This window comes from Anarhichas minor, unplaced genomic scaffold (assembly GCF_050575085.1).
Source record: "Anarhichas minor isolate MPS153535 unplaced genomic scaffold, ASM5057508v1 ptg000067l, whole genome shotgun sequence".
Lineage (NCBI taxonomy): Eukaryota > Metazoa > Chordata > Actinopteri > Perciformes > Anarhichadidae > Anarhichas > Anarhichas minor.
In genome coordinates, this window is record NW_027466513.1 from 1,391,231 (window position 1) to 1,406,073 (window position 14,843).

The 14,843-nt window shown below is 43.3% G+C and overlaps 1 protein-coding gene across 2 annotated transcripts in view; it reads left to right on the top strand.

Annotated features, from left to right (window-relative positions):
* Positions 1–9,895, top strand: part of prmt3 (protein arginine methyltransferase 3) — a 54,398-nt gene extending 44,503 nt beyond the window's left edge. For both annotated transcript variants that reach the window (XM_076078785.1, XM_076078784.1), the window contains exon 16: positions 9,643–9,895. In XM_076078785.1, coding sequence (XP_075934900.1) covers positions 9,643–9,752 — 110 coding nt within the window. In that variant the 3' untranslated portion in view covers positions 9,753–9,895. The remainder of the gene's footprint in view (positions 1–9,642) is intronic.
* The last annotated feature ends 4,948 nt before the right edge of the window (positions 9,896–14,843 follow it).

Sequence of the window (14,843 nt, forward strand, 5' to 3'; positions counted from 1 at the left end):
TGGACGATGGATAATGTTCTGAGAAGACACATTTTTCCATTGTTCTCCTTTTCATGTATTTGGGGCCTCTTGAGGTCCCGGGGCCCCTCAGCAGCAGCTTAGTTTCTGCTTGTTTCTCTGGGAAAAAAACACTCGTTGCTTGTTGTTTTGAGACGGCGCAGCAGCAGAAGAAGAAGAAGGAAACGTTTCCTCATCCTGGACGGAGCGGCGAGCGGACAGACGGCGGCTCCGTGCTGTCGGGGCTCCGCCACTAATTGTGAGGGAGAAGAAGATTGTTTTGGCTATAATGAAGGATGTGTTTGTTAACCTTGTGACTTTGCTGTAGATTGGGACCTCATTGTGTGCCAGCTGAGCACTGTCTTGGAGGTGATTTGAGCTTCTTACAGTTTTGATTAAGTAGAATTAAGCCTTAGATAAAGGTAAAAACGGCCCATGGGAGTCATGTGACCAGATTGATAAATTCATGAATGTTGTAGCTGAAGCAATTGTCATTGTTGGTGTTTTTCTTATCACTGTCAGCCTCTTAGATTAAATTTGAGATTGATGACAATGAAACCTCATTAGTCACATTGTCAAGCATCTGCTGCCACAGATCCTGCGTCCATGCTTGTACTCGGAGAATCATCCTTCTTCCAGGTCTTTGGCCTCGAAGGGTCGATCCATGATGGAGATGGATGTTGGAGGAGTCGGTTGACGTTCGGTGTCGTGGTTGGATAAGGAGGACAGGATTAATAGAAAACTATAGTGGATGTATTTAATGAAACCAAGCAAAAAGCTTTAATCGTGTAATCCTATAAAACACTCTCACCTATGAGTTGTACAGAAACAAACATCCAGTCATTTATTGGCTCAATGTTACAGAAAGTTAACACTTTCAGCGCTGTGCTGTTTGCTGACAAAGACACTGATGATGTAATGTCAACAAATGACACGTGGAGTATCGATAGGCGCACACATGAGTACTGATAAGCAGTATACTGCAAAAATTAAACTCTAAGTAAGATGAAATATCTTAAATCAAGGCAATATATGCTTGTTTTTTGTCTGACACGATATTTCTTCTCACCAGGCAGTTTTTATGTTCGAGCATTTCACTTGTTTCAAGCGTTTCAGTCCTTAATTATCTTAATAAGGTATTATAACTTGTTACTGAGATTTTATCACTGGTTCTGAGCAAGTTAATGCTTGAAACTAGAATTGCCATAATTATAAGGCTGTTTGATCATTTGCCTGATCGCTGACGAGCACAAAACTGCTTTGTCCAAGTCAGAATTTCTTATTTCAAGCATCATAACCTTTTCATCAACGACCAAATGGAATTCATTGTTTTATTGTGAATCTTACAACACAGCACTGCAATTATGTATTCCTGTAAACAAAATACAGTACAGAGCAAAGACAGTACTTAACAAAGTCAAACTGTTGCTTTAAGAACAAACGTTCTCCTCGGCCTGTCTCCTCCTTTAGCGAGTTGAAGTGAGTGAGCGCTGTGCTAACATCTCATTTGGAATATAAAGGTTGCCGTTACATCCATCTGGCCAAGATGTGGTTATGAACATGAGCATAAAATGCCATGTGATAATTCTGTACATCTAAATGGACTCTTAATACATTTGATCTAACAGACATTTAAAACAACCTCCAATAAACGCAGCCAGTATTATACCAAGATTCAGATGATTTACTGTATTTACAGCTATCTTTATAATTACGTATTTTCACAGCCGTATACTTCAACAGTTTAACTACAGAAATGATGTGTAAAAGGCTGAGGGTTAACCGAACCCTTTTATTTTTAGATGGAGCCATTATTTTACTTGAAATGAGAGAACATTTATTTATGTATTATTTATAATCCATCCAGTTAAATTGGACAACTGAGAATAATGATTGTTAAAATATAATTGATGTCTACTTTCTTTATTTGATTTGACAGTTGTTGACTACACAGAGACGCTATATGGCACTAAATAGCGCAAATTATATATTACCTCAGAGCTGTCCAGGTGTCTTCTGTGGAGTTGTTGAAAACAGTAGGTGCAGGTACAAGTAAATTCAATTTATTTTGTATAGCTCAAAATCACGAATCACATATTTGCCTCAGAGGGCTTTACAATCAGTACACATACGACATTCTCTGTCCCAGGACCCTCACATCGGAACAGGAAAAACTCCCCCAAAAACCCTTTAACGGGGAGAAGAGAGGAAGAGACCTGTGGGAGAGCAACAGAGGAGGGATCCCTCTCCCAGGATGGACAGAAGTGCAATAGATGTCATGTGTACAGAATGAACAACATTTACAGAGTTACAACACATTCAATCCACGAAAACCTGCGAGGTGGGAAAGCACAGAGAGTGAGTGAATGAGAGCATAAAAACACTGTCTTAATGTACATCGGACACCGGAAGTACCCTAACGCATGTTTGCACATGATTTGAAGACTGGCCACCCCCCCTATGACACTATTGAAACAGCAGCCCAACACAGCGACATGTCACCGTGCAGGACTTAAGACTGTCTCTCCCCGACAGTTCACGCTCACTGTCACGATCCGAGCAACCAGGGAAATTACTCTTGCATATGTCACAACTATGTTAGAGGCAAGACCAGTGTCCAGATATAACGATGATCCGTAGAAACCTGTGAGAGAAAGTACAACGAGTGAGTGAATGAGAGCATACAAACACTGTCCTAATGTAGGAGGTTAGAGTAAATCCCAACATTTTACAGAGTTAGTTCATTATTTTACAACTGTACGTTTATAAATACTATATTTCAAAATATCCCTCCTATAAGCAAAGCTCTCTAAGTTTTACTGTACTTTACTCTCAGTAAATAATTTTAACAATTTGATATTCAAGGAGGGATTTGTTAATCCTTAAATCATTATGGTGGCACCAAACATACTAAGCTAAATTACGAAAAATACTAACGGACAAAATCTATTCTGAATCCAAAGTTACAGGTCAGATATGCTACTGGTTTACGCGACAGGAGTTTGGTGAGAGTATATTACCCCATCATCCTACATCGGACACCGGAAGTACCGCTAACGCATGTTGGCACATGATTTGAAGACTGGTGGCCCATTATTAACGCTGTTCAAGCGGCAGCCCAACACAGCAACATGCCAGAGTAGATTATCATTTTCATTTAAATAATTGAACTGGATTGAATGCATATTAATTGCAAATAGAAGATCAATTCTAACAGCTTTAGAGTAACAGTGGAAGTTAATATGAAGCCATACAGTAACAGGGTTCAATGAAAACTAATCACTTTATTTTGTACAGCCGATAGTTCTCACTACTCTTACTATCTTTGTTTTTATATGACTAAAACTTTTGAAAATGAGACCTCGGTCTCTATTGATTTTGTCTAAAAAAAAGGTTAATAATAATAATGATTTAAAAAAAAAAAAAAAAGAAAGAAGCTAACTAGCCAGCTGTTCAACTAGAGCTGAAATACTGATTAATCACTGAATAATAAATTCGTTTTTTGCTTAAAGTAAAATTGTCCTATCACTTAATTTGATTCTCAGAGTACATCAGAATGCTACATGTTAAAGCTCATATTTAAAATAAAATTCTCGGAGCATTCGGGCTTGTCACCTTTTTCACCTCTCATGAGTTTGCAGGTATGAAACTAGTTACAGGACAAAACTCTGCTGTTATTGGTACTGTTGTAATGAATCATAGCAAACTGGTATAATGATCCCTTTTTCTGTGTATGTTGTGAGTGTGTGTGCTACTGCTGTTCACTCTGGCCGTCTGTGCGCGTTATCATAATGGGAATCGCAGATGTGTCTGCTGATGTGGGGATGGATGATTCCGGGGGCCGGCTGTCCACCCGCTGACCAGATATTAGATGGGAGTCTGCTGTAATAAATGACCAGCGCTTGATGTCCGGCGGCCCTTAGCCACGCTCAGCCGGGACGATAACGGCGTCAAAACGTCTGACGCCGCTCAAACGCTATCGCAGGCTTCCGTGCTCCGCCGGGTCAGATAAACGCAGCTGAGTGTGAGCGCTGAGGACGACAGAATGCTAACACAGTGCAGACGTGAGGAAGCCACGGAGCGGAGCGGACGCGGACGCGGATTTCATTTGATTATCTGGCGCAGCATGTCGGGGCTCTGTTCCCTGTCTCACTTGTGCGGAGCGGAGAAACATAATGAATGCAGATGCGTCCATACAGGGCTCCAGGGGTTCACCAAATGGTGTGATGGAAATGGAAGCGAATCATTCGCTGTGGCCTTCACAGTCACCATGCAGAGCATCGGGTGGGTCAGACAACCGCAGAGGCCGCTGTTCCTGTGAAACCAAAAGTCAACGTTGACTTATTGAAGTGTCCGTCCGTTACCTCAATAACGTAACAGACTTATTTTAAGCCAACAACAATAATGTTGTTGCATTTTCTTTTCTTTTCTTCAATTTACAACGTTGACCACGTATTTAAAACTGCCACCGTAATCCAGGAGAAAAATACGTTCCCCCCGAAACGTAGCTGAGAATGCAGTTTAGTTGTATGGGAATGTAATTTGTAGGAGACGGGGCTGCACATGCTGTCTTACAAACTCGTGCAACACATACACACAATTTAAAACTGATTTTTCTTTCTCTCCCTTACTCTCTCTGTCTCTCTGTCTCTCTGTCTCTCTCTGTCTCTCTCTCTCTCTCTCTCTTTTTGAACTGTGTGCCTCATTTTACAGTCAGCAGAGCATCTGGGCTCTTGGGGTTGCTTGGGGGCATAGTGACAAATCACGGCATTAGCCAACACACACACACACACTCCCACACACACGCACATGTTCACAGCCCAAGCTCACAACCAGCCGGTTTCTGATCCAGCCAAGTCTAGCTTAAACTGACGTGGAAACTGTAAAGATCCGCTCAGTCTGTGCTTTATATGTGAGCCGCACCAAGTGCGAGGAGGACAAGTTTATCAGAAGAACAAAACGAAGGAGGAAGAGTGCGAGTTGAGGGAGTGAGCGGCGTGTTATTGATGAGCTCGCTCCACCCCGGCACCCTGACGGTCCCCAGCCTCCTCCAGGGGCCGTAAACCAGAAATTGAGTTTTTAACAGCATTCTGGCTGCCTGCTAGACTCCTATGGTGTACTTTATAACACACACAAACACACACACACACACTGTTCCTCCACACACTCAAATTCACAAGAGTACTTGAATGCTTCTATACTAAACTCCCCTCTGGCTGTAAGAGAAAACTTCCTAAAGTCACCTTGAAGATCACCAAACTCTTTCCTACACTCACACACACACACACACACACACACACACAGTGGCCTCTCCTCCTGGGTGTTGACTGAGAAGCACATTCAGCTCTGATCGGCTGTGGTGAGGGCCGGGCATAAACATCCAGCGGTTTGTTTTTTAATACCGACTGTGTCTGTGGTGATTCATCACGGCGAGAGACCGAATCCCATTTGATGTGTTTGTACGAGTGCAGCAGTAATTAACTCCGAGGCTGCGCTTCTTGTGGGAGGTGCCGGCAGAAGAGAGAGAAGGCACGCAGCAGGCTGGAACAAAACATCCCTGCAAATCCTCGCGACTGGCAGCGTAATAAATTAAACAGCGAATCATTTGTCATGCTCTGGTGTGTTTGTGTAGCTCCAGTATTGAAGAGGAGGGTCCTTTTTTTTCACAGCTTTACCTCCTTAATGTACCCGGAGAAAGGAGGTCACTTTTTTTTCTTTTTTTTCTTTGCAAGAAAAGTCCCATGATCCTCGAGGTGAGGCGGTGGCCTGGTTACCTGCGCCGTGGGCGTTTGTTCCAATCAGGACTCTCATTGGACAATGTTTTTTTGTTTTTTTTGTTCCCACCCACTTTCACGAGTCACCTCCTCTGTCCCGAGTGGTGCTGTGGCTGTTCTAAATCTCCTCTTCTCCTCCACCCTCACCTGTCCAGGATCACATACTCGCTCACCCCCTCCCCCCTCGTTGGAACTCCGGCGGTCCTTGAGCCTGTCCAACCTTCAGCTTCTTCAGCTGTGATTCAACGCACTGGTTTTGTGTCTGCACAGTGGTGCTTGGGACACAACGCCCAAATCTGCTTCTTAGCTCTGCAATGAACAGGAAAGGCCTGAGATGTAAAAATAAAATAAAATAAATGAAGGTATACTAAGAGGGAGGATGTCAACGAGATGTGGCCGTGAGCATCGCTGCAGTGCCAGGGAGGAGGCTGAAGGGGAAGTCAGTGTGTCTTGTCCGAAATGCTCTTGGTATTTTCGATAACCGCGAGAGTTCCCAAGAGCATCTTCACTGAACTGTGTGTCTGATGTTAACACTCATCCGCCAACTGACAGCAAAAACATATGTCTCTCCTTGCACTTTAGAGAAACTGGAATGATTTTGTTGAATGCGCACTCAGGATGAACCAGTCCTGTGTTTTTACACTCCTGAAATAAGAACATCGTCGTATGTTTCTGTGAAAATGAGTTAGTATTGAAGTACTTCAGCTCAGTCCACACTTACTGTAGGAGAGTGAAATGGTTAAAATGTAGATGGCAACAGTTTAACTGAAGCACTAACGCGAGCCGTGTATTTCCTGTGTAATTTCATGGAGAGAGGCTGCGTCGGGCTGTTTCTTGTGCTTAATGACACTGGCATGTTGATGTACGACATCGTGGCGAAAAGCCCGGCTCCATTCCCCGGCTCATTTCCACACATGGTTAACTCTTTCCTCCAGCATCTGAGTGGCCGGTGTACTGAAGCCTCCTCCACGGGGAGTTTGGTCTGACTGATTACAGCCGCGCTGCAGTAGCCGCACCGCGTCTGAGCAGACAATACTTTAATGTGGAACACGAGGGGTTAGTCGGACGGTTCTCTGTGAAGTTACTTTGTGGGTAAACGTCTTTGCTCCCACACCTCTTTTTTTTTTCTTTTTCTTTTTCTTCGGTCACCAAAGGGCAAGCAATTATTGCTTTAACCTTTTTATTAGCCTTTCTCCAAGTTGAGTTTGACTTCAGCCGTCCGCTGCCTCCCATGAGCTCTGTTGCTGTTCCCACTATAGCTGGTGCGAAGTTGAGGCTCCGTGTGTCTTTCCTATGAAATGAAAGCAAATGTAGTTGTTGTTTTTTTAAGTATCCTTGAGGCCCATCATCACCAGTGTTGCCACACAGAAAACACAAACCAGGCACATGTCCTTATCTATTACTGCTGGGTTTGACCCAGTTCGTCACATTCGCCGTAATGTTATTGGGACAGCCTCGGACATTTCTATCTGTTGGGGACAGTAAACAGCCACTGGTCAAAGGCTCAGACAGTGTTTTGCAAGTTATTCAAGAAAGCCAGAAATCGAACCGTTCTGTTTGATCAGGACTCTAAAAGGGACATACCATAAAAGTCTCGTATATAAAATATACCGCTCCCCATCTGAGTATCTCCACCCACGACATGAGAGCTACGTTTGCAAAGGTGCACCATATATCTTCCAAAAGCCAATCGGAGCTTTGGGCTATTTTGGGAGGGGGGCCTTAACGAGACAGGATGAATACAGGTATATTCAGACAGACAGTATGTGAAAAATAATATTTTTTCTGTTCTAGTAGAAACCCAAAAACCGAGCACGATATGTCACCTTCAACTTTGATTCTCAAATGATTTCTGTTGTCCGACCGTGCTTTCAGCATTTATGAAATACAGCCAAAACACAGCATCACTTTGGTCTACTGAAAGTAATTCACAAAGTTATTAAATCTATTAAGACATTTCTATTAATATCATAACCTCCAAAGCCCAGAATGAGGACTGAATGCTTTGGAACAACCTGGTTTCCTGGTCCTCCCTAATATTATCTGCCATGCTTGAGATTTTTTACCAAAGTCCCGATAGAGTTTGTCGTTTGCGTGTTTTTGGTTCGGTTACTTGTTTGCTTTAAATGCTGTGAAGCACTTTGTTATGTTATTTTGAAAAAGAGCTTTATTAATAAAGATTGACTCTCCAGTTTGTAAAGTTTGTGCTCGGAGTCTGCAGCACCTCACTAGCAGAAGGACTTCATGTTCAGCACCCACCATCTGAAATGTACCCACGTACATGCTCATTGGTCACACTCTGGTTTTCTGGTGAAGCGCCCCCACAGTGTCAGCGCCGCGTCCGTCTGTCCTCCTCTGCAGTGGACCGGCGGACCCGGAGAGCGGCGCCAGCACCAAAGACTCGGGCGACAGCGGCGTTGGCATGGTAACGAGTGAGACGTGACAGCAGCGATGGCGAACGCTTCGATGGAGAAAAGCGCCACAGTCAGCATTTTCTCTCGTCCTCCTCTAACCTCCAGCTGATGGAGAGCATGTTGAGGGGGGGGGCTTGTTTGCCGTGTGGGTAAACATTCATTTGCCTCCAGCAGTCAAACGTGAAGTTAATCAGAGTGATTATGCGTCATAATAATCAGCGTCCTTTTTTCCCCGGCCTCCCCGTTCGCTCGCGCGTCGTACCATAGATGCACTTCCTCCTCGCTGCCATCTAGAGACTTCGGCGTCGTCTGCGCGTGCTCTTGCACCACCATCTTGCTTATTAACATACATTAAACCACATTTCCTTTACACACTTCATCATTTCTATAAGCACCAGTGGGTCTCTGCTCATGCTGCAGAGGCCTGATCTCAGCAGCACTGTCCTGCCGCAGGGCATCAGGAAGACTTTATTTTATGAGCAGTTAGTCATTTCTCTTTTATTACGAACACACTGATCGATGTTGTCTGCCTTTTTTTTTTTTTTTAAGAGTCTGATATAAAGGCAAAGACGCTACGGTCAAGATATACTGATGACGGTTATCAGATGGAAATCAAATGATTAACAGTTTTATTTACTTCACCTTTCTCTGGAGGTGAACAAAAACTAAATCCAGACACAACCTGTTCCATCCCAAAGCAAATGTAACTGGTTTCAAGGAGAGAGAAAAAACACAAAGTTGATTTTATAATTTATTGACAACACCAATGACACTGTTACTTTAGGTGCCAAGCTGTTAAAGGAAATCACTGAGCCTTCTTTAAAAATACAACTCTACATATGTGACCTGTTTTTAATCATTTCAGTCGGAGTCATCGGGCTTGGAGCTTTTGTTTTTACCTCTAGCAGACAGTGTAGGGATATGTACTGCACATATCTTTTTCTGTCCTGTGAACCATCTGCAGTGCATACGATCAGATTGTAGTTTGATCTTGAGACATGAAAACAGGTACAGTATGTCTTTATATGGCATGTATTAATCATATCAACGACTTGTTTATCCCCAGTCCAAGGTCTTCTGGTTGCCCCCCCCCCCCCCCCCCCCCACAGACTACCGCCACCTGCTGGTATGGAGAGTTATTTCCTGTCATGCAGGCGCTGAGCGTACGTGCTAGTTGGCCGTTGGCTGTGGTCTTTGCAGTGTGTTCAAGTGCAACTTTATGGCCAAGACACGTGAGACGACGCTAGTCCTTTGATGACTGTCTGGTGTGTCAGGGACTTTGTTTGCAGGCAATCATTTTGAGTCTATCTTTGTGGAAACTCCACAATTTCATTCCAAATAAAACCTGCCGCAGTTGCGTTTTTCATCCTCACACCTTCACACACAGAGGGAAGAGCTCTCCTGTCTCCAAAGTGAATCAAACCGTGTACTGATGCTAGTATTTCTCCTTTCCTCAGGGGAGGAGCTCCGGGGAAAGATCACCGTGCGGAAAAACAAGAAGGACCCTCGCTCACTGTGGGTCACCTTTGACCTCGGAGACAGGAAGCAGACTTACTGCATGCAGTAACGTCAGCCATCGCGTGATAGAACATCCAGCAAACATATTCCACTTTTTAATTGACCGGTCATGTATACACTTGATTTTGATGTTTGGAATGTTCGGATTGTTTCTGTGCCTTGTAATAATAAAGACATAACGTTAAACATAAAGATTTTCTCCTTGTGAGTGTGTTTAATTAAGCAAAAGTCAACATGATTAGACTTGAATAGGATCGTTTGTAGATGTCTAAGTTACAGGTAATCGTTGTTTGAAGGCAGTCAAATTACGATGTGAAGCAACTGCATAGAAATGTCAATTTTATTTTTATAGCCCAATATCACCAATCATAAATTGACCTCAGGGGGTTTTACAATCTGTACAGCCCACGACAACCTCTTTCCTCTCTGACCCTCGCTTGTATGCCACATATGCAACCTAGATGTCTGGAAATCCTTAACTTTTAAATCCAGTTACGCCCAGTTTTATCATTAAATGTCTTTTAGACCTGCAAATTACAAAAAAAAAACACATTTACCTAGTCGGCCAGACCATGTTCATCGTGCACCATTACGCTCGTGCGTCTCCCGTCTGATCAAAATGTCCAACAAAAGAAAAAACACTTGGAGGACCTGGCTGCCAGCTCTCCTTTTTAAAGAGATTGTATGCTTTTGCCAAGTATTTCTCTTAATGTCCCTCCATATCCTCTTCCTTATTGTCCCACTTTGAACTGCGTGATATCTCACCGGGGACGACATCCATCTTCCATGAGTTTACTGGGACAATGCGAAATTAATTTTAAGCCTTAAAAAGGCTGACTGAAGCCTCTTTACATGCTTCATTAAGCAGCTCTGGTTACAATTAAAGTTTTTTCTTTCTTCCTTCTCTGTCTGAGATGATGAAAGAGTAGTGGTCTGTGAGGAGGAGGAGGAGGAGGAAGAGCAGGCTGAGGGGCTGACTGTCTTATTGGTGATTTGACAGTCGCCTCCTCTGATGTATTTCTACAGCTTCTGTGTCCTCTGCTTTTACATTAATACAGTCTGCTCTGACAACAAACAGGGCGTATTCTCACAGGAACAGCCTTTTTCCGTACTGATTTTGTGGCGCTTGAAGCTTTTAAAAGTGCTTTTGAGAAGCTGCCTTTGTTCAGAATGCAGATGTTATTTATGGTCATTGTCTAACAGGCAGCCTTCCATTTACTGAGGCACTTAGTGAAAGACTCGATTTTATTATTCTATCTATTTTCATGAATAGTCGATTTTGGTCTATATATGGACATTTATTGTTCATATAAAAAGTCAAAATACATGCAGCATTTTTGTGTTTTTTTTAGCTTTGCATTCTAGTTTCTCAAACAGACACTTTGTGTTTAGATGCAACATTTATTTAGTGCGTTTCTTTGGGGGGGGGGGGACATGTTGGCTTACTGCCTGAACATCTCCTGACACGTTGTGTTGTAAATTGAGAACAAAAAACACCTTAAAGGAATTCGCTTCATGTTCTTGTTTAAAACGAAAATCCTCAAATCCCCCGAACATAAAGTGTGAGGCTCCGTCAGCCAGGACTGATGATGATGAGGGTAATGATGATGATGATGAGCCGTGGGCCCCTGGGCCCCTGGGTGACCTCCTCACGCTGAATCACTGCTTTCCAGGCGCTTCAGATGGATGCGGCTTCTTATCACTCGGGCGACAGTGGGAGTGATCAATTAATTACACGAGCTCGTGTAAATAACGAGCACGAGGAGAAACCCCTCCGCGTTAGTTCGGCTCGCTGATCAGGGCTTAGTCTCCAAATTAAAAAAAATGAGAACGATTACAGATGGGAAACCAGAATCATGAAACCAGCAGAGCCTTGTTAAAAACATTCTTTTTTTTACAACCGTTGTTTTGGACATTCTGCTGCAGAGACAGACACGTGAGCTTGATTTAGCTGCACGTGTGTAAAGCTCTGCAAAACCATGTTCTGTTACTTATTGCACTTAAAATCCTCGTGAGAAACCAAACTAAGTGTGCGTGCGTGCGTGTGTGTGTGTGTGTGTGTGTGTGTGTGCGCGCGCGCGCGTGTGTGTGTTCAGAGGACTCTGGAAGACGAGCATAAATCAATTACAATTATTCTCTGTTGACAATGTAATTAAACTGGAGGCGGCGGCTAATACTCCCGCTTCAGCCTCTTATCTGGCGCGGACGGAGCGCAGCGGCGCATAGTGAGTGAAGGACGGCCCCGAGTGGGACTCTGCGTGTCCCGGTGTAACCACAGCTGATCCTAGCAGGGACACTGCTGGGATCTGCAGGAACTGCAGGAACACCCCTCGGCTGTCGTGAAATCAGCGCAGGTTAAAAACAATCAATTATAAAAACAGGACAATCAGTAGCAGACAAGTGCATTGGCCACTTTAATTCAATGAGCCTTCAGAAAAACGCAGATGAGGATTTGGATGAAACATTAGCCTATATTAATTAAAGTTGTTTGTTACTTTATTACACAGGCCCATTGGGTTTGTGGTGGTGCATTAATATGATACAGATATTTTAAAAAATAGTATCTGTATTTAATGAGATATTTATCCTGTCTTGTAGCATATGCTTTAAATGGCATAAAATAATTCTAATTATTTTAGATAATAAATATGAAAACACCAATTAAATAATCTAATGGTAATATAATATTACGAAAATTATGACATTATTACTATTATTATTTGCCCACCTATTTGTTTCGCTGATGGCCCGTAACATTAGCTAGCTAAACAGCGTGGTTGCTAAGCAACTAACGGTCTGTCTTCGCTGAAACTCGTTCATAATTGGAGGTCTGAGATTAGCGTCCAGTGTTGACTCAGCCAATCAGAGACGGCCGGAGCTATTTCGCTTTATTAAGCAAAAATATTTTAATGTTGCCGCAAAGTGTCACGATTAAACACTTAACACGAAGTCTATTTTCCCTTACGTGTGTTTTTAATGCAGGCCAATGTAGCTTCCTTATTGAGGCCTTAACTGTTTATAACGAACGTTTTTAAAGTTATCCTCAATTGATGAGACAAACGAGGTCGCTTGGTGTCTTTTTTAGTATTTTGGTAAATCACATTCAGGACTTTCATACCCGTTAAAAATGGAGACTTGGAGGATGGTATATGCGCAATGCAGTGTTTTAGAATCTATGGCACCTATTTTCTTCTCCCCTCCACTGTCACTGCTTCCAGTCCAGCTCCAGTGGTTCCTCCTGACACACGTGATTTAAGGAGAAAAAAAAGAGGCCTCGTCTCTTGCGTAAAACTTTAACAAATGAGTAGCTTCATAAAGACCTCGCCCACTTTTCTTTTTCACTTCAATCAATGCTCCTGTCGGTGACGCACGTAGAGCCTGGAGCGTGTACCGTACGTGCGTAAAACCCATGTAAAAACTATTTATAGTTCAGACCACTTATAGCACATGGTCTTTAAATGTCTATTTAACTTCTACAACTTAAATTTATGTATGCATATTTATGGTATGTTTATGTATAATAATATTTACAAAGAATACCAGCCGTATTTGTAGTATAACTCAAATAAACACGTCTCCAATAATGCACTCTTTGCTTTCCTATTGTCCCCATTTGCAGGCCTAAATGCTGATGAAGGTGAGGAACAAAGTTTTTCTGCATAAAACCAAGAATCGTGTGCACCGCAAATGCCTCTTTCTGAGTGGCTACTGTAATTGTTACTGTACCAGAGAAACCCGACTCAGTAGCACAGTGCAAACATTATTTAGACCCTGCATGCACCCTGATGCATTAGATCTTCTCCAATAACAGCCTAAACCTGGAAATCTTTATCCCAAACGAGCTGCGTTTGCTCGCGTGGGATGCTTCCGTGTACGTGTGTAAAGCATCCTACACACATCCCCCAGAGATAAGTGTATTAATCAGCGTTGGAGAGCCCGTCCAGCGCTCACGCATGCCGTGCGTAACCACAACGCACACAATTCACGCACGCACGCACACAAACGTCGTCTTGGCTCCGGTTGTCCCTTTAAAATCCGAATCCGAGGCCAATGATTTATCAAACTCCTATTATCAAGAAAATGTCACGCGAAGGGCACCTTGCGCTGCACTGACGCAAAACTCCGGTCTTTCCCACGGAGCTATAGAAAAGCTTTGCACTTGGTGCTTTTGCGCGGCGACAAGCAGTCTGCTTCCAGTCCTCTCTGCTCGTCTCCTCACAGCTGTTTCCAGCCTGCCAGCAGACACCTGCAAAAAAACATGGTAAGTGTCCGAAAACACTTTCTTTGCTTTTCCACCTGCACTTTCATCTGTTTAGTGGACTTGTTCTGAGCTGATTTCATGTTAATTTGACACTTTTCTTTAAAAAAGCAGTTTGCCACGTTGCGGTTATTGTGCTGTCCTTGGTGCTGAAATGCAGCTGCGGCTCAACATTAAACTTAACATTAACTTTTTTTTTCTCCACTTGCTTCTGTCACCAAATTGGCTGGTTTTATATCTTTTAAAATTCTGAATTCTGACTTTTAAAAAGTTTTAATTGGGAACAAATGTTGAATTTTAGACCACTTTTCCTACTTTTGGATTATTTGTGTTTTATTTCAGGATAAGCGATTACAACCAGATGTCCTCGTTTTTTCTCACAACACAACGATGCATTGATCAATCAACATCTTTTTTTAAATAGACCCACATCCCCCCCTTTTTTTTTTTAGAACCTGGATGCTTTTCCGGTTGCTTTCCCGCCCCCGTCACCGCTAAAATGTCAGGGAGTCATTTGTAATTCCGCCGCCCCGGGTCCGCTCGCTGCTGTAACGCCGGTGATCTTGCATGCCTGCCGGGGAGAGCGGAGCCACAGAGAGACCCGCAGCAGCTTGCCTATTGCCCATAAAATCAGTGGATGTGTGTGGCTGAATGACATGAGGGGGGAAATGGGGCGTAAAATTAAAGAATCTTGCAGAAAGCGAGAACTGGAGAAGCAAAGCACCCCCCCCTCTCCCTCCCTTCCTCCAACACACACACGCACACACCAACACCCCCCGGTAGACTAAAGAGCAGCCAGAGCCAGAACATGCTGCAGAATAAAGACAATTGAGCAATTTTTTAGTCCCATAGATGGGCTGCAGCGGCCTCGCGGCTTCATGG